We start from the raw sequence: 21,668 nt of genomic DNA, 5'->3' as shown, positions 1-21,668 counted from the left end.
ATTCTAGAACTGTAGAGTGTGGCATTAAATTCTCTCAGCAGTATAAACAAGCTCCTAGAGCATCCCATAGAGTATGTCAGTAATATACACAAATTCTGCCAAGCAGGGTCAAATAGGTGATTATCTCATGGTTTGGAAACCTCATTTCAGGACGGATATAGATCTGTTGGAATGGTTGCTGAAAAAGAGCAACAACATTGAGGATATTCTTACCAAGAAAGGCTGGGGTTCTGGAATTTGTGTAGTGACCTAATTGAAATGTATAAGGCTTTAAAACAGTTAAACTAAATGTTGGTGACATCTTTACTCTTTCACACAAAGGACATAAATTTAAATCAGAAAAGAAAAGGATCGTTGCAGAATAGTTGGTGGTAATTTGCATTCGGCCAAAGTAATTGGTTGTTGGAATAAACTTTCACTTAGTGTTGTGGAGATGGGCAGTTTGAATAAATTTGAGGAATATTTGAACAAATTACTGAAAGGAGTGGATTTTTATTTTATTGGCCGGTGTATAAGCTTTACTTCCCTGCATCATGTTACTAATACTACAACTTAAAGGAGACTGTTACACTAGTCAGAACTAATTATTTCTTGTAGGTGGTAGATGACTTTCATCAACCGGTGAAATACCACCACTTTGCTTATTGGAGGCTTGAAGTGGTGAAACCCATGTTTAGTCTCTAGAGCAAATTTTCCGGCATCCCCATACTTCTCCTTCAACCCCTTGCATGGTACTAAGTACTATAGGTTTTGATACCTTTCGCGTTTGGGGTTTCCATAAAAAAAAAATTTTTTTTAAAAATTCTTTTAACTACTTTATCTGGTTCATCTTTGGATCCAAATACTCAGTCATAAAAACTATATATCTCCATCATGGACAGGAAAAAGGAACCTGTAGTATGCCAGGATAGTGTGTTTTAAGGTAGAGAAGGCAGCAGATACCAGTTGTCATTGAGGGACCATTAAGTAACTTGCCTTATTTTGGATAGTCTATGAGTTCAACAAAGCTTTTTTAAGCACATCCCTGGATAATCCATTGGTAGGGTCATTTTGATTTTTACAGATTTAGGGGACAAAAGAGAAACACTTTTTATTAATGCACAGGAAGCAATGTTTGTGAAATGCATATGTAGTCTTGTCTAGAAATCTGAGTTGCTAAAAATGAGCATGGGACCAGAAAGTTTTATTTATTTTTTTGCAAAAATAAAATGGCCAACTAAGACTAGAATTAACAAAGATTTATTTTACTCACTGCACAGCTACCAACTCTAACAAATCACCCTGACAGCATAATGTATAAACTAATGCTTTTTTTTTTTTTTTTTAATCCTACACAAATAAGGTAAAATTTTATCTCATCAACCTATCTTGAAGTTTAACACATTTTGTCAACTCATATTTATAGACTATTTACAAGTTAAGTTGAAACATGTAAATTAATTTTCTTTGAAAATAAATTGAAAACTAATTAATTACTTTTTAATAAATTTTTTGTTCTTTTATTAATCTTTATTGCTCTATAAATTGAGAGAAAATATTATTCCCATTATTGGATTTCCTGAATAGAAAACTTTAAAAATAAATTTAGCTTTTTTTTTTTTTATGACTAACTGAAACATTGAAAATTATTCTCAGCTATTTTCATTAACAAAATTAAGAAAAAATTATTTTAACACAGTTTTAACAATTTTTTTCAAAATGAAGAAGATAGAGAGGAGAAAAAAAACAAATCAAAAAAGACATTCTCCATTTTTTTTGTGAAAAAATTAATTGCTATGCTTAATAAAAAAAGGTTCAAAATAAATGCTTTTTAAATTTTGTAACTAGATATTTATCATAGAAGACAATTTGCTTAAGTGAAAATAACCGATAACATTGTACGAGGTACAAAAGTAATGCCTCCTATTTTTACCTCAGAAAATTTAATTCTTACAACTATGCCTTTTAGATTAATTAATCCTCAATCATTAATAAACCACCATTTTGAACTATTCATGTGCTGCACTTATGAGACCGATCACAGTGCCACTCAGTATGATGAAACTAGAGACCTCTAGTGGCCACTCAGTAACACGCACAATGACCTATACCAACACATTTGAAAGCAAAAAATTGGGAGGAATTACTTTTGTACTCATAATTGTTTCATTTGTAAGTATAGAGTAGATCGAAAGTGGTTAAAAAAAAAAAGGACCTTACAAATATGTGATTTCATTATTCAATAAAATAATCTACAGAAAAAATCCATCATATTCCTGTGTTAATTTCAAATAGGACAAAACCTTGTAAAAGAAGAGAAGAATTGTGCTCCTCTGTAGAGCAAAGCAAACAAGAGGCAAATACAGTAGAATATTTTTACAAACAAATAATTAGAACAGTATTCTTTGGTGTGGTACAAAGTTTATTTTTAGGATGTAATACACGATGACCGCAGCAAGGAAATAAAACGGACAGCAATGCTGCTTCCAGAGAACATATATAATCTGAATTTAAATATCTTCATTTTTTTTTTTTTTTAAAACAGTACTACTAGTATCAGAACTAGTTTTTAGGTAAGAATTTTATTTGTGTGTATTTTCAAACAACCATGCAGTGCATTCCTATCATTTACATGATGTACACATAACAGGCAATACTACACAATGCTCCAAAACGATCTCGAACATGATTCCAACTATACACAAGACCAATAATTATCAAATATACAAATACATTTCCAGTTCATGTGACACAATGCAACGGGCAGACTCTACAAGTAGACCACACTTAGATGGAGCAGTTGTTATCTTACAATGATTTTAATTAAATAAAACACTTTCGGGATCCTGGTTGGCTAACTGTTTGATGTGTCGCAAAACATCCTTTTTGGTAATAATACCCAATAATCTCCTAGATAAAAATAAAATAACATTATATTTGTGCACTTCATAAGATTAATTTTTATTTTGCTTACCCAAGTTAAACTAATGTTTTGCAGAAAAACTTCAATTTTAATATAAACTTATATAACAACCTGCAATTTTTTTTGCATTTTTCTGGGTACAGTAAAATCTAGTCAACACAATGTTGAATCCTTTGAGACTATGTTACCTGTTAATTAACGTAAAACCATATAAAAAGATTATAATATGATTATGGTATACTAATATAAAATAAACGCTATATTTAAAATATCTGATCACTATAAGCAGAATGGTATTTCACTCAGATCAAAATATCAATCACCATGCATCGAAAGCACTGTCTCTGTGCACCTCAAAAGAAAACACAAATAAGAAAATTATATGGTTCACAAATAAAGTTTTGTCTGTTAGCTTAAAATAGACAAAGAATACATGGCCAATGATCTTTATTGTAAACGAAAAGAGTAGAAAATATAAAACAGCCCTAACTGTATACTGCTCCAAATAAACTGTTTTTGCTTTGAAAGAGTGTTCTCTTTATTTAAAATAGGGTAATAGCAAAGAAAGTTGTTGTTAAGCTGAAGACTACCTGTACAATAAGGCTGGCATTCCAAGATCCAGAAATGGTCTAGCCTCAACACTGCCAAATATAAGATCTGTACCGTAGTTCTATAACTTTTAATTACTGGTTTGTTGATCGTGGTATTGTTTTAATTATGAAAACTGACTAAAAGAGAATGGGACAATCAGTTGCTGAAACAAAGCAGACTATTTCTTAATTCCACATTATAAATCGCTTGGTTTATCTGCAGTGAGAACTAGGATGCATTTGAATAGGTATTTTGTGTGTTTTTGTTACATTTCATGGATTTCTATTGCACTTTTCCCTAATTTGAAAATTAGGGAAAAGTGGAACAGAAATCCATGAAATGTTAAAAATGGCTTTTGGAAAAGCTGCTATATACATATCATTTGACTTTTCAGTGGCTCAAAAAGTTTAATGAACACCACTTGGTTCAAAGATGATCCTTTCTCTGGCTGCTCTTCAAATTCAACAAACAACAATTACTCCTGTTTGTGATCTAATCTGGAGCAATTGTAAAATTTTTATTTCTTATAAGAAATAATTAATTTTAACAAGATTTGAAACAATGTGTTTCCGTGAAGTTTGTGCCTCACATCATCACCGATGACCACAGAGAGTGAAGTTTCAAAATTTAGTTTATTTAACTCACAACAAGGAAATATAAAAATTAAAAGATAACCTCTTTTTCTATGTCAATTATACAGCAAAGTACCAAATCTTGCTCAAATATCCACTTCTGTAAGAGAAATAATCATTTTTCATCTGAGGAGCTAGTGGGTTATGACTAATGTACTAATTGTGCATTTGACCATATTCACAAAATCTTGTTTCCCCATACCTTTTCATGATGAGTCACCCTATAACTGATATAAGATTGAGATTCTTCAAAGGCATTCTTGGTTGCATAGCTTCATCAGCACTGCAGCGAAAAACAGATTTCATTTCTGAAAATTATTTTTCTCTGATCATTAATCTTGCATTAAGCATATGAGATCCTAGTAGTGGAGGCATGTGATGCAAGAAAGCAAGCATATGAGCTTATGTAGCATCAGTAAAAAAAAAAATAATAATTAACACATCTATTCCCCTCTAAAAGTTTGTCCAGTTCCTCCTTGAATTTATTTAAGCTATTAACTTCACAACAACAGATGGAAGTTTGTTCCAGCAATCAACTATCCGCTGGCTAAAGGCAAATTTCTACACATCTATTCTACAACTGTCTTTCCTCAATTTGAATTTATGCTCCCCTCAGGTTCGTAATTTGAGCAAGAGGAAGAATCCCATCAGAATTCAGCATGCTCAACCCATTCAAGGCCTTATACACCTCAATAAGAGGACCCCTTCATTCCTCTCAGCAATCTTTTTGCCCTTCTCCATACATGCTCAAGCAACTCTACATCCTTCCTAAAATGAGGCCTCCAGACCTGTATGCAGTACTCAAGTGTGTCCTGACCATTGCCTTATACAAAGGAATAATCACCTCCTTTTCCCTACTAGCAAAATTCCTGTATATCATTGACAATACTCCATGACCTGCTCTGGAAGCACGTCTGCATTGCTCAGAAAACTTTATGTCTGACTGCACAATCACTTCCAGGTCTTATTCATTTTCTACCACCCTAAGTGTAGTACCACACAGTTGGCAGGTTTCTCTGCAGTTACTTCTACCCATATGCAGTACTTTACTTTGCACTTCATTAAACTTCAATTGCCACTTTTCAGCCCATCTGCCCAACTTTTCTAGATCCTGTTGCAGTAGCACACTGCAACAGGATCCTGGTGGCAGTTCATCGGTACCGAAAGAAAGCTGCTAAACATGTTCCAAATTTGAATGTCATTCAAAGATCCAAGGGTTTCTTGGCTAGTAAACAGAATCAGGCAATCAGTAGTAAAGAGCCCTGGAATGTTACCAACAACTATGTGCCATCATATAACTTTTCTTTTTACCCCAAGTTGTATTTATGATTTACTGACAGTCTTATGGTACAATATAATGTTTGGTGTTGCTACTGAACTTCATTTGGTAGCAAGATATGTGACCGTTAACTTGACTGAAACGTTAGCATTTGCATTAGCATTAGCAGAGGCATATGATTCAAGAAAGCAAGCATCAACCAAAAAAAAAAAAAAAAAACCATCTCACATACCCATTCCCTCTAAACGTTTGTCCAGTTCCTCCTTGAATTTATTTAAGCTATCAACAACCCACTGGTTAAAGGCAAATTTCCGCACATCTGTTTTATAATTGTCTTTGCTCAATTTCAATTTATGGCCCCTCAGGTTAAATTATATAAGTTACCTCAACTACACATATGCAAATAAACTACACAAACTATTTTGACCCCCCAAACCTCTATATACTGCCATTAGTAAAGTTAAAAAGGCTAGTATTTAATAGTAATATTTTCTTCAGAAAAAGTACTCATGACTGCATCATAAGTTTCTAATGGCAGGATATGTTGTGAATACCCAAAACAACTCAGGCCATTTTAAGAAAATACTGTTGATAAAAAAAAATAATAATAAAAAATAAAAAAAATAGTTCTTATGATAGTACTAATGGGGATTAGTAACAAGGCTTTTTAATGAGAAATATTTATACATTGCTCTGCTAAAAGCTTCTAATGATTAAATGTCACTTCCACCAAACACCCAACTACTGATGTTTAAAAACAGCATGCATCTTTTGCTACATTAATAAACTAGACAGTTTTTCAGACTGCGCAAAAGGTTTTTAAATTCAGATTCTTTTCATTAGAAGTTTCTTTCTTAAAATACTTCAAAAGATATGAAATATTGACCCTCATTTAGCAATTTTTAGATAATAACAAATATGTACTTGTAATATATGAGTTAAAGGATAAATGTGGATATTACTGACCGGAAGTGAAAGCACTTTTCTGCAGTAGAGGCAACAAATAATCTGTTCCACGGAGCTCAATCAATTTTAATAAAAATTTAAAAATAACTGGAATTAAACAAGAATTAAGAATAACAATGGTCACATGTACTCATCTGCCTCTTCCAGACAGTGATTTCTATTGAAATTCAATGTAAGCTATGTGGTGCAGTTTTTTGTTTTTTTTCTTTTTCTTCCTATAAGTGCATCCAGTCTGCAATGCCTCCACAAAATGAAATGAATTTATAAATTTATAGCTCTACTGTTGTTTTTCCTATACCTCAAGATGCAAATGGAATCAGGACTTATCAGAGCAAATGACAAAAACTGTTCCAATTCAGGTTCAGTGATCCTTCGTTCAATGCAGGTGTTTCTTTTTGTTACATGCATCAGTTTTCAGTGCTGAAACTGAATAATATTTGATATATCACACATTGAGAAAGCTGCTTCTATGTTGCAACAAGATTTTACTTATTTCAGAATCAGGTAATATTCCCTGCCCACCTTAACTTCAGGTGGGCAGAGGATATTACCACCAGAAATCTTGGATCACAGTAAACTTGGCATCTAACTCACTGCACCAGAGTGAACCCAGCACACTATCTCTGAAAGGTTGCCAACCCTTGGTTAGAACACTAAATTCTTATATAATTGGTAAAGTGAAGTAGGCTCACCATATACTCTAATGATAAATTCCAGACTACCATCTATCAAAATTTCAATATCTGGAGAAGGAGAATTTTAATATGGATAATAAAAATGTTTTCTACAATCAATGTTTAAAGGAACCTCAAAATTAAGTAACAGCTAACATCTAACTTCCTTTAAAATAAAAATATCGGCACATGCATCTACTTACCCATTGTGGATTACAAGAGTTTGCCGCAGGCCCAGCTTGCGGAACATATCTATAACAGTCTCCATAGGAGTCTGATCAGTAATAGTAATAGGTGCCTGTAAATGAATAGTGCAACACTGTTAAGTTACTAATTGATATTAAACACAAAAAAAAAAAAAAAAACTGCAATATAAACTTATGATGCTGATATTTACAGACCTTTTACCTTAGGGAATTCTCAATAAAGCAATTCAAATAAATTATACAATAGTGGATTAAAAAAAAAAATAAAAAAAAAATACTGCAATGATAAAAAAACCTGAAAATCAGTTAAACAAATTTCTGAAATAATTAAAAAAATTCCCTCACAGATGAAACTGATTATACTAGCAATTTATTTATACATTTTCAGTTTAATTTTATCTAATAGTCTCACAGGGTAATAGAGAGAATATCCAAGAAATAACACAGGCTTACACTTTTAACTGGGATTGCATCATCCAAACTTTTGAGGTTCATATTGGCAAATCTAATTCAATCTACAGAGGAAGGAGTAGCTGCAACACTTTACAATGATAGATATTTTCTTTTTTGATTATTACCCACGAAGAAAACACCCAGCCAGCTCAGTTTGTTTTCTGATACCATATTAACACCATGTAAAAAAAAAAAAAAAAAAAAAAAAAGCAGCAGTTTGTAGCTGTTTTTTTTTTATGAAAGTTACTCCCAAAATTTAGCCCTCAAAACAGATTAAAGTTATCAGGGCCTGGACTCCGTGCAGACTCAGTTCCATCCTGCAGTTGAATCAAAGTTGGCAGCAGTGGATTTCTATGAACAGTTCATTCTACCTCATCCTACAACTGCTCAACTGGGCTGAGATCTGATGACTGAGCAGGTCAATGATGTATGGCAAAGTCACTCACATTACTGTTGGAACCATTCCCAGATGAATAAACAATGGGCAAGAAGGTATGAACCTGTTCACTAGGCTGTGGCATTAACATATTAATCTGCTCGTATCGGGAAACCACAAAAATTTACTTAAATAGCAGTTCAATTAGTTAATCAAAACTAGTTTTCTGTAAAGACAGAAATTAAATAAAAAGAAAATGAACTATACTTTCTTGTAGTGGACTACATAGCAAAAAGGATTTATATTCCAAGTTGCTGCCCTTATATATGATGAAGAAAGACAGAAGCGCCCTCTCACTTTTAGTTATTATGTGAACAATCAAAAATTTAATAACTGAATTTTGGGAAAATTAAAATTAAAATGCAATTATTAATTGAACTACATGAGATGTTTGAATAATGCAGATAATAGTAGAATTAGAAATTAAAAATGAAAACCTAAATAAGCATTAGAAATTTTGTAAATATAAGAAAATGCTGTAGGATAAGGCAAAGAAAGATTGCAGTGCCTCTTATTATTGGTTACTTTAATACCAACTTGAATAAATAATTAAACAATTATTTCCATGGAAAATAATGATAGAAAAATGCTGCAGTTGGTACCAAACAAAAATATTGGAAAAATACTAGCAGAAAATAACAGTAAAGTATATAACAGATGTGGAATTAAGAATTGTATCTATTACAGAAAACAACTGCAAATGACTGATATATTTTAACTCACTTTAAAAATAAATTAGCTGGTACCCTGATGAGTGAATAATTGCTAAATATTTCAAAAATTAATTACTGCCCCTAGAACAAATATAGGTGCAAACTTTCTACAGTGTAAGCTATATGTAATATGCACCAAGGGAAGTGCTTAATATACAGGGTGCAGAGAAACTCTACCGACAAACTTGAACAGGTGATAGATGGTAACCAAAAGAAACATTTTTTGTCAAGTAAACATAGGTCGTAAATGAGTCGTTATAGCAGAAGCTATTACAGGGTTGTAAAAATCAAAACAGCATATTCAGTAATTTAAATGTTTAATGCATGCAAACCATTTGCTGTTGCACACAAAATAGAAAAAACAATTCATAAGAAGTGCTCGAACTGGTGACCGTGATGTTCAATGCATAACTCGCACCAATGCATCATTGAATGTTGTAGGCGTTGGAAGTTCCTAGGATTGTCTTGTATTGATTGTCTCTGCACTTGCAGCAACAAACCGCGCTTTATAAGTTCCTCCATTGTGTCAACTGACATTTCATACACAAGAGTCTTCATGTATCTCCAAAAGAAAAAGCCCAAACAAGTCAGATCAGGCGACCTTTCTGGCCAGGCTACAGGTCCACCTGGACCAATCCATCTGCCTGGAAAGGTTGTATGTAAGTGTGCGCGTCCACGCCTATCAAAATGTGGTGGTGCACCATCATGTTGGAACCACATTTGTGCTCGGACAATCAGAGGAACATCCTCCAACAACTCTGGAAGTGTTTGCTCTATAAAACGCAAACAGAGTCGTCCATCTAAACATGCTGGCAACATGTATGGTCCAACTAAAACGTTTCCCACAATCCAGCCCATACATTGACACTAAATCTGTGTTGGTAGCCATGTTCAACCATTGCATGGGGATTATTCTCTGCCCACACAAGACTGTTGCGGCTGCTGAACAATCCCTCTTGGGTGAGACATGCCTCATCAGTGTAAAGCACATTATTGGCAAAATCAGGCTGCAAGTTGGTTTCCTGTAAAAACCAGTGGGAGAACTCGACACTGGTGGGCAAAGTCAGCAGGTTCTAGTGCATGCACTTTCTGGCATCAAAAAGGATGTCGTCCGGCTTCGTGCACCACATCCCACACCTAACAATGCTGCACACCCAATTGGTGTGCAAGCTCTTGTGCTGGTAGAAGGAGAGTTAGCGAAGATCTGCAAAACCTGTTCCTCAAACCGGGGTGTCCTAGCAGTGCGTCGACATCAAGTATCATGCATATTCACACCAAAAGAGCCACTATCCTACAATCTTTGGTGTATCGCAGAAAATGTGTGGTGAGGCATCCTTCTGTCTGGGAAGCGTTCTTAATAAATCCTGCGAGCCTCTCTTCCGTTTCCATTTGCTGCGCCATACATTAAATGGATATTCGGCATTTCTGCAACAGTGAAACGCTCCATATCTGTACCCGTACTGATCATAATATGACATTACACTTTTATGCTATTAGCGGCAGATACGCACCACTCCGAGGACCTATCAATGCATACATGTGTTAATGTTGATGGTAATCATATGTTCGAGCACTGTGTTATGTATTGTTTTTTCTATTTTGTGTGCAATGGCAAATGATTTGTATGCATTTAACGACATTAAATTACTGAATGTGTTGTTCTGATTTTTACATCCCTTTAATAGCTTCTACTGCTATAACGACTCATTTACGACCTATGTTTATTTGACAAAAAATTTTTTCATTCGGTACCCTCTATCAACTGTTCAAGTTTGTCGGTAGAGATTCTCTGCACCTTGTATACATATGTACAAGTTCTCAGAATAACCTTAGCGAGATTTAATTATATTTTATTATGTAATTCAGCTATAACTAATTTTGGGTTAATATTTTCGTGCCATTTATTAATTGCTATATTTATAGCGCTGTTAAGTTATTTTTCTATGAACTTTTCTGTGAATTCATTCCTAATCAGTTTGGCTTTTAATTCTTTTAGTGATTCTATTATACTATTGCTGTTATTACTTATTTTTATTAATCTAAAACTCTATGAAATAATAATGTTACTATGAATCCTTTTTTGCAATATTGGAATGCCAATGCGTTAAGCTAATAGTTTCAAAGTTAAAGTCTTTACGTTTGTCATATACTTTGGTATACCAATTATTATCAATTTTATGTATATCTATATCTAGATATGTTGCAGCTGAAGTGCTATCTTTATTAGTACTTTCCAGTTGTAACTTCTGAGGATACTGCGGTACGATACCTTTTTGAATGAAGGGTTCATTTATTATAATAAGATCGTCAATGTAATGATATAGTACTATACTTTTATTTATATTCCTTTCATAATAGTGTAGGTAAAGATTTGCTACTATGCAAGAACTGCATGCCCTCATAGCTATTCCTATATGCTGCTTATATATGTTACTACCATTCAAGATGTAGCAGTTAAATAGACATAAATTTATGATACAGTCCCAATAGTACTGGTCACACGGTAATATATTATGAAATTCATTATAATAGCAGTTAAAGACATATTTCAAGTTATTATGAGATATACTTGTAAATAGGTTTTTAAAGTCAAATGTGCTTATATGTTTGATGCTTTGGGTGTTATCATTTAAATAATCTATTACTGGTGCATTGTTCATAATAATTTTTGATTCACCTATGTTACTATAGATGATATTGAGTAGAGATTCCAGTTTTTTGTGTGGTAACTTTTCATAACTATTTCTGCATGATGTAATGAATCTAAATCCTATGGGTGCTTTGTGGAATTTTGGTATCCAGTGTATATAAGGAAATTTAGTATTTGGGTTATTTAATTTTAATTTTTTGCACTTGGCCATTATTTTCTTAATGATAATACTGCTTTTAGAATTCTCAATATTGTATGTGGTACTATTGTTAAGTTCATTCAGTAAAGTGGTGGTGTAGAATTTTTTGCATATAATACTATAATTATTAGCTGCTTTATCAATGGAGGTAATTATAAATTTAGATTGTAAGTCTAGTAGCTGTTGCTTGATTAATCTTAAATCGAATATCCTGGCTGGTTTAATCCTTTTGTACATATGGCATATTTTCTTTTCTAAAGCTTCATAAGTAAGTGTAATCCACATTTGGAAGGCCTCCAATGGTGTATTATACTTGTAAGCCATTTTTAAACTAAACTGTATCAAGTCATTTCTCAATTGCTTTTTAATTAGATTTAAACTATTTTTTGTACACTGTCTAAATTTGAATCCATAGCCTAACATTTTTCTTAACTCCATATATGGAACTATTGCTAAATTATCTGTTATAACATGCTTATGGTGTTCATCTAAAAATGCTTGATATTTGGGGAGATAACATAAGCATTCTGCTTCTTGATCACTTTTGATTAGATTATTAGCCACTTGCTTGTAATTGCAGATGGTTAATCCTATTGGCTTAGTGTAACTAAAATGTATACTGATAGTAGAGTTCGCAATAGGCAAAGCAAAGTTAAATTGTTTGATAATTTGTTCAGTATAAATATTGTCCATAACTATGTTTATAAATCTGAAGTTAAGATATGCTTTGGTTTTTAATGTTATATTACCCAATTTGAATTTAAATATATCTATCAATAAATAATTTAAATGCTGATTATTATAGCTATAAGTGCTACTTATTTTTAAAAAGGCTCTTAGTATACTATTTTTAGACCAAAAACAATGTTGTGTATATACTTAATATTTATAATGGAACTATCCCATGATTTTAAAAGTTCTGCAAATTTACCTATTTTGCTGGCTGTACATGTTTTTTTTTTTTTTGTCCATTTTATTGATGGTATTCCTGACACGTGTGTATCTTAATGTTGGTCTTTTTACCATTTGGAAAATTTTATAAACACATTGGTCTTGCTTGTTGCTGGTAAAACACTGTCCACTGAATATGCTGTTGAGCCCATATGGATAGAGTGATTTATATTTTAGAATGTTGAGGTTTTCTAAACCCAATCTTTTAATAGTATTATTTTCTATAGCTAAAATAGTAATAGTTATATTTTTGAAACTGTGAACTTGAAAATGCTGCAATTCTATATATTTTTTATTGTTGAAAGTTTTTATATATGATCTATGCACGTTTATTCTTATGTGTAGCTGTCCACCAGTTTGTCCTATATATTTAGATTCACATTCATTACATTTCATTAGGTAAACTACCCCACTAGTGTGGCATAGAGTGCTGTTGAGATGACTAGGAGCATGGCCAGATCTGTAGTTTGCGAACTGACCGCACCCATGGCAGTGCCATGTATCAGCACGTACCTGCTGGTACACGGCAGTGCCATGGGTGCCCCTGTTAGTTCTGTTGTGGCCAACATCACCATGGAAGAACAGATATTCCTGAACCCACCAGTACCTATTACAACATAGTGCAGATACGTCGATGATATCTTCACCGTCATCCCACGTGGCTTTGAAACAACATTGCTAGAATGTCTCAATTCCCTGTCTGTGTTCATCCAGTTCACTCTAGAGTTAGAAGTAGATGGATCTCTACCATTCCTGGATGTCCTAGTAAAACGCGTGGGCCCACATCTAGAAACCTCAGTATACCGTAAGCCAATGTGGTGCGGTCAGTTCACAAACTACAGATCCGACCATGCTCCTAGTCATCTCAGCAGCACTGCCCACACTCTATTCTCCAGGGCTTGGAGTCATTCCAGCACAGATGAAGCTAGGCGCAATGAGATTTCTAGAGTGAGGACAGACTTGATCAATTGTAGCTACCCAACCCACATATTAGACAAGTGCTTATTACAAGCACAGGAGCTCACAGCTGCCATCAATTCAGGACAATGTACCTACTGCCTACATTCCCTACCATCCAGACATGTTGGGCCAGATCTCAAAAATCCTCCAAGAATACCTAAATGCATAAAATAAAATGCATGCGGCTGCCTGGTAGAAACTTACGTTCTCTAGTTTCCAATGTAAAGACCCCAGTCACCTCTCTCTTTCGCAGCAGTGTAATATACCGCATAGTCTGCAAAGACTGTGACAGCTGCTACATAGGAGAGACCTCGAGGTGTCTTCAAGACCGCTTTGCAGACACGACAGAGCGATTTGCCTTATTGAGACCGACCAGTCCGCAATCGCGGAACACTTCTGGTCCACCCACTACGACCTCAATCCCAAACGTGACTACAAAGTAATTGACCACTCCAGACACTTTCGCCAGTGCCTCTGGTTAGAGTCACTCAATATATTGTGTAATTGGAGAGCCATGAACCGCTGCAAAGGCATGAGACTACACCCCATCTTAGATGGCAACTGTTTTAAGTCTAGATGAGTGCTGGAGAAAAAATTACACACATCCATGCAGCAACAATGAACATCAGTTTAATGACTTATTGGTCTACCTCGTGCCCTCGTACACCTCACTGCTCACACAACTGTGTCCATTAGAATAATTTTATCTCTAAAGTTTCCATTTCTGTTGACAAAGAGGCACATTCAGCCTCGAAAGCTACAAGTATCTATTTGTAATTAAAGATATTTTATTTTACTGGTTATACGCCTAATTATTTGTTATTTGAACTGCTATTTAAGTAAATGATTTATTCGTATGAATTCCCATGGAGCTTCTATATTTTTTATCTTATCCATATATTTTCTAATATACTTGATTTTATATCTTATTCAAAAGACTTCTAATCTATCAGATAATTTTCTAATCATTATTGGATTTATGATACATTAGGTATTCTAAAATTTCTTCTAATTACATCAAATATCACTACATACTATAATACCAGGATACTTACTAAAAGGTCGGGCAGTTACACTTCCAGTAAATCCTAAGTATCTATATAATATGCTCTTTCCATGCTTTTGCTTTCTGCTTGCTAACTCCAATTTTTTTATACCTCAAAATCTATTACAGCAATTCGAGGGAGATTGAGATCTATTATTATCCTTATTCCTCTTCACCTTAATTTTAGGCATAAGCCTTCCTTTTCACTACACAAATAAATAGTTGGTACTCACAGATATTATTCATTATTCACTTCTATCTGTCGGGGCTAGCGGTTATTCTGCCAGTTTTCTGCTAAATTTAAGGTATATTAAAGTAATTAACCCAATCTGATTATATATTCACAGTAAATTCTCAGTATACAGTAGACTCCTGATTTTCTGGGATAGAGGGTAAAAAACAAATCACAGATAATCTATTTCTCGGTTAATCCAAAAATACAAAAGTCCCCGACATACGTAAGAGATACATGCTAGGACTTCTTACTTCGTCGAGTTTTACGTAACTCGGGAATGAGTAATAACATATTGCTACTATATTATTATTGACAATATCTGAATTCCGCGCGATGCTTGTTAATGTTTGGCCATTTTGATACATCCTTATTATCATGATTCCTTAGAGATTTAACAGATACACCGTTTTCAAACTTTTGAATAATTTCAAGTTTTTCTTTAACTGAAAAAGCAACTCGGGTCGCCATAGCCTAGTGGTCAGGCGCGCGGGTGCATAAGTACACGTGCCTTGAGTGACCGGGGTTCAAGCCCGTGACTGCTGAATACGGTGCTGTTTCTTGTATTCTGTCATCTTGTGAACTCCCCTGACCGTGTGGTCATCCCGGAGTATATAAACAGAAAATTTAATTTAATTCTTTTGCATTTACCCAACATTTTCTAGATTTCTAAAAAAAAAATTGCTAAAAAAAAATTCCGATATCCCTGACAAATAACGAAACAAAATTTGTCCTTTTGCGCTGCAACAGAACACAACAATCAACGCGACACACTAAAACAAACTAAACATTTGGTCTTTTTTTTTTTTTTTTGAGCAGCGGTGTGAAGACAGCGGGGAATGCAAGATAATAGGCACACTAATCTCCCAATGATGACTTATAACGCTGCTTATCGCTTAGTTACGACTTGCAAAATATCTGTTTATACCTATTCCAGTTATTACTTGAATTTTTGATTTCTGATTGATTTTTTTTTTTTAATTTGGAGTCTTGAAGTGTCCCGGTTAATTGAGAGTCTGCTGTATTTGAAAATAGAAAAACTGGCAAATGGCAAACAGAAACAGATAGCCTCAGCTAATTATTGATGGGATATAATGAGTGGAGCTAGTCCTAGTTAACATTCCATTCAATGTATCCATATATATCTATAATTAGCTATATTATCATTTTAATTTTACTATTTCATTTTATTTTATGTGTTTATTTATAGGGTACAACAAAGAAGTCCAACTTAGGTTACCTAAATACTTGGCCCTTTGAACTAATGGGTATAGTTTTTACCCCTATTACTTTTATGCTAATTTCTCCAATTTATCTAGTTGGTATCATAATTAACTAAAAAACTGTTATATACAGACAGATGTAATGTACAAAATCATAAATTTGATGGCATTAATCCATTCTGCTACTCTTTCTCTTATATTTTTCTACATAACTTCATATATATATATATATATATATATATATATATATATATATATATATATATATAAATAAGTATGTATCAATAGATATATTAGATAAAGTAGGCATAGGTGCATCTGTCATACCTGACTTATTAATTTTTCATCAACCGAATCTTTTATTTTAAAATTACATTTAATATACATATATACAGGGTGTCTCAAAAATATTGGTACAAACGTTTAGGGGAGGTAGGTAACATCTAGAAGAATGTGAATCGCATAAGAACCCATAACCGGAAATGTCACGGGAAAGTAGTAGCAGAGGCATAAGAAGCAGAAATGACACAAGACAGTAATTAGTGGCAAACATTTATTTGACATAATATTAACAATGATGGATGCATTTCATGATGTTACAACAGATGCTCGAAGGTTCCACCATGAGACGCGATGCATGCGTTACACTGACGCAGCATGGATTGCCGGACACGGTCGAACACACCTGGAGTTTCTTTGACAGTAGCAGCAGCGCAGATGAGTCTCACCACGAGATCCGCTTCCATAGGCGATTCATACACAATAGATTTGAGCCCCCCCTCACAGAAAGATATCAAGGCTCGATAAATCGGGTGAGTGTGGGGGCAGGCAATGGGTCCACCACGGCCAATCCATCGACACCCAAAACGCCTGTTCAAATGGTCACAAACACACCTTCCATAATGGGCAGGCGCCCTGTCATGTTGAAACCAAATGTTGCGTCTCACATTTGCTGGAACACCATCAAGTAACCCTGGTAGAACTTGTTCAAGAAAGATCCGATATTTAGCGGAGTTCATGCGAGATGGTAACAGGTATGGGCCGACTAAGCAGTCATCGACCATACCTGCCCACACATTTATTGCGAAGTGATGTTGTGCTGCATGGGGGCGCACACCGTGTGAACCCTCTGCTAATCCATACACTAGGTGCATGTCTGCCAGCTCACAGTTCGTATATCGATGCATGCTCTTCGTGCGGTGACTACTGCTTAAATGAGTAAACCAGAAATTTTCCCTCTCGTGAACTGATGAACAGCGCCATGTACCGACTTACAGTGACGTTTCCGGTTATGGGTTCCTATGCGATTCACATTCCTTTAGATGTTACCTACCTCCCCTAAATGTTTGTATCAATATTTTTGAGACACCCTGTATATATAAAAAATTGTATACCTTTGTTTCTCAGGAATTACTACTCCAATGTTCGTGAACATTCACTAATAGTCAATGACATATTTAAATAAAATCAATACTTAATTAAATACTACTCTTTAGTATAATTCATTTACAATTTTTATTTTATATGTTAACTTACTAAATCAAGGATTCTTCTTAACTTAACAGGTGGCGGCCCTGTCCACGGTGTTGGAATATGGCTAGTGAAAATTACAAGAGATTCTCCTAATATGCCCTCTTGTGTTTTCCTTGCATTTGCTAAATAAATTTAAAAAATAATAATAAACAAAACATATACACTTAATTCAGCAAACTGCTAGGGGAACATTTAGGGGAAAAAAATGAACAGCAAACATTTAGGGGAAAAAAATGAAAGATTTTCAACTTTTTTTCTTGATAAATGTTTGCAACTTTGTAATATTTTTAAAATAAAGTTTGAATTATATATTTCAGTATTAAAAAACTCTTTCCACGCAAAAAAGTACACTAAAATATCATTAAATATTACAGGATATCAAATTAATACAAAGAACTCATTAAATCGGAAACGTGGATGAATCGTTAACGCGAAACATTTTCTAAAATACAAAAATATTTGTGTTATTACTTCTCTTTTCAGGGTGGTATTAGTAGTGGCAAATGATGCAGGGAAGCAAGCTTGTCCTCATGAACCAAAATATTATGACTACCTGCCTAAAAGTGTTAGGCCACCTTCGCTGTGATAACCACTTGCACCCGGCATGGCATGACATGACTCCACGAGAATGCAGATGGTGTTCTCAGCTATCCTGGACCAGCTGGACAGAAGGACATCCCGAAATTCGCCAATGGAGCAAAGCACTATTGTAGACTGGCGAATGCTGCGTTCCACTGCAAACATGTGTTCGATGAAGTTGATGTTGGGGGAATTTTGCAGCCAGGGGAGCATACAAATTGCTTGGACACGGTCCTAGAACCATTCCTGTGCAATGCGGGCCTTGTGATTCAGTGCAATCTCGATACATGATCACCACGTAGGGCAAAGCTTATTCCAAATCTATGTGGAGGCAAGATCTGGAGGGGGAGGGGGGTCCAGTGATGTCCACGAAAACATTCCCCAAGCCATGATACCATTGCCACCAGCCAACTGAGCAATCTGGTTGCACAGTTGGGTGATATTCAATTATTATTAAAGAAAACTATTGACTACATTTCAGAACAGCGTAGCAAGATAACATTCCTATATGAAAATTAACTGTGAAACTCTGAAAAATTAAACAGAAAGGTATAAATAATATAAAATGAAATATTTGTAATTCCAAGAGAAAACTTTAGTAAGTTTTACCAGTTTTCCTGCAAGAAGCAGTTTATGCTTTATCATCAACTCCAAGAACGACATGTTTAGAAAATTTTATATATATGCAATGACTATTGCTAATATAAAATAACACACTAATAATACACTACACTGAAAGGACAGAATTCATGGGATACTTGGTACCTGGGAAACACAACGTTGTCATCCTTCTCGCTAATGGACGAACCCACCGCTTGGCAGGTATATAGGTACACTGCATTCACATAGATAGTAATTTGATGTCAGTATGGATAAATTAGTTGTGAGTTAACTAACTTTGAAAGAGGGAGGATAGTGGGTGCCCGACGATTGGGTCACTCTACAGTGGAGGTGGTAAAGAAATTGTACTATCCCCATTAGACAGTATCAAGAATGTATCGGGAATACGCCATTTCCCGGATAACATCTCATCATGGACAGAGCTTTGGGCGAAGAGAGAGGATGGATGAACATGGCCGTCAACATCTATCTTTCAGCCAACCGGTGAGTGACAGTGGCACAAATCACTGCTGACTTCAACTAGAGAAGTGCCAGAAACGTCTCCACCAAGACCATCAGGAGAAGATCATTAGCTGCAATAGGTTATGGGAGCCGCAGACCCACCAGAGTCCCACTGCTTAAACCATGACACAGGACTCTATGCCTTAACTGGGTGAAAGAACATCGGCACTGGACCTCGGATGATTGGAGATGGATCTCCTGGTCTGATGAGTCTCATTTTCAGTTATTTCGAGGGAATATGGGGGGGGGGTGCGTATCTGGCGGAAACCGCACAAAGCTATGCACCCATCATGTCAACAAGGAACTGTTCAGGCAGGTGGATGGTCAATAATGGTCTAGGGAGTGTTCAATTGGCACACGTTGGGACCTCTGCTATGTCTAGACACATCTCTGAATGGTCCAGGTTACCTGTCCATCCTTGCAGACCATCTGCATCCCTTCATGGTCATCATGCACACACAGGGTAATGGATTCTTCCAGCAGGACAATGCGCCTCCCCATAGAACTGTGGTGACTAGAACATGATTCAAAGAGCATTCTGCAGATTTTACCACCACGGAATAACCTCCCCGTTCACTGGACAAGAACCCTGTGGAGCACCTTTGGGATGCTGTGGAAAGGTCCGTTCGAGCTTTGGATCCTCTACCCAGGAATGCGACAGAATTATGGACAGCGGTGCAGCAAGCATAGATGAAAATACCTACGGAACGCTTTCGTGAATTAGTGGACTCAATGCCCCGCCATGTGACTGCCCTTATACAGGCAAGAGGTGGGCCTACCCATTACTAGGTAGGTATTCCATGATTTCTGTCCACTCAGTGTATAATATAATACTAATAGTAACACTAAGTGGCAGATTATTCTTATCAACCAGTGCAATACCCACTTTGTTTGTTTTAGGATTTTATGGCGCATTAGCATCTAAGGCTATAATGTGCCACCACCACTTTGCCTACTGGAGGTCTGAATTACCCACATTTAGTCTCTAGAACAAAATAGTAGTTTTTCCAGTATCTGCCCCCACTTCTCCCTCAACCCATGCATGGTACTACTAGTACTAATACTAACTAGTATCACTACTAATACTAATATAAAATAGTACTAATAATGCAATATTATAATTTAATACTAATATGTGCTAACACTAGGTAGTCAATGACTGTCATCAACCAGTTGAATACCACTACTTTGCTCATTGGAGACTTCAAGTGATGAAACCAATGTTTAGTCACAAGAGCAAAGTTTTCAGCATCCCCTTCAACCCATGCACAGTACTAAGTACAGTCAGTCCTCCACCCAGGAAGCACAATAGCTGTGTTCCTAGAAACCCTCGTGCAATATAAACAACAGGCCCTATGGGTAAAATAGGGCTAGGTGCCGACCACCCAAGATTGAACACACATTTGTAACCAAAACATTACCAAACACAAATAAATAATTGTAATAAAATACTTATGTATTTTATTACAATTATTTTAAATATAATACATATTTATATAAAATACACAAGTATTTTAAAATACTTATGTATTTTATTATGACTATTACGTAATAAAATATTGCTAATGCCTTTTGCTTCTATCGTAAGCAAACTTGTTCTTTGTTCGATTTTCTATCCAAACAGATGACAGCCATTCCATCTCTTCCAATTCTTTGTGTCTTGATCTAATGGATTTTTAGCATTAGCAAAGGCACATGATGCAAGGTTATATAACATCAGACAAAAAAAAAAAAAAAAAAAAAAACACCGAGTTGTTCCTGCTATGAAAGTTCTTTTCATTTTCTCTGCATTATTTCTAATTCTCGGCATTGCCTCATTTAGGCCTGTAGCACGTGCAATTTCAAATGTTCGTTCATTTCACTCAAAGCATTTCACAATTTCATATTTTTTTCACTATCAGCAGAGGTGGACTGTCCATAAGCCTTTCTGGAGAAACACCAGTGGGCCAGAGGCCAGAAGACTATGGAGATGGTGTGATTTTGGCCATAAACGCTAGTATAAGGCCACTACAAATTTTCCCGGGTAAGAATTTTTGATCCAGTCTGCCTCTGTCTATTGATATTGCTTTTCTTTTTCTCTCTGAATCTGTAGTGTCTTCGCACCTTTTAAGAATTTTACTCATTTTTAGGGAATAAAGCACAATTACAAAACGAGGAGGCACGCTTGATACACATAAACAAAGATGCGCAAGTGTAGTAACTGAATAAACAACACTGTAAAGGCAGAGACACACTATTAACACCTCACTAGCTCACATTTTACTAAAGCACATTTCTGGGGGTAACTACCATAAAACAATAAAAACAATTTCCAGTTGCATT

At 35.2% G+C, this 21,668-nt stretch overlaps 1 protein-coding gene across 6 annotated transcripts in view; it reads right to left on the bottom strand.

The window, feature by feature from the left end:
- Window positions 1-2,420: 2,420 nt before the first annotated feature.
- ClC-c (chloride channel protein 3) overlaps window positions 2,421-21,668 on the bottom strand; it is a 378,652-nt gene continuing 359,404 nt past the window's right edge. For 3 of the 6 annotated variants that reach the window (XM_090383982.1, XM_090383981.1, XM_090383980.1), the window contains 3 exons: window positions 17,649-17,767; window positions 7,248-7,342; window positions 2,421-2,889 (listed from right to left, as the gene is read on the bottom strand). In XM_090383982.1, the coding sequence (XP_090240108.1) occupies window positions 2,799-2,889; window positions 7,248-7,342; window positions 17,649-17,767 (305 nt within the window). In that variant the 3' untranslated portion in view covers window positions 2,421-2,798. The remainder of the gene's footprint in view (window positions 2,890-7,247; window positions 7,343-17,648; window positions 17,768-21,668) is intronic. The other 3 variants (XM_090383985.1, XM_090383986.1, XM_090383984.1) reach the window with 2 other exon arrangements.

Source organism: Mastigoproctus giganteus, chromosome 10 (assembly GCF_048544385.1).
Source record: "Mastigoproctus giganteus isolate SK-2022 chromosome 10, ASM4854438v1, whole genome shotgun sequence".
In the NCBI taxonomy this organism is placed as follows: Eukaryota; Metazoa; Arthropoda; class Arachnida; order Uropygi; family Thelyphonidae; genus Mastigoproctus; species Mastigoproctus giganteus.
This window is presented reverse-complemented; position numbering and strand designations above follow the sequence as displayed.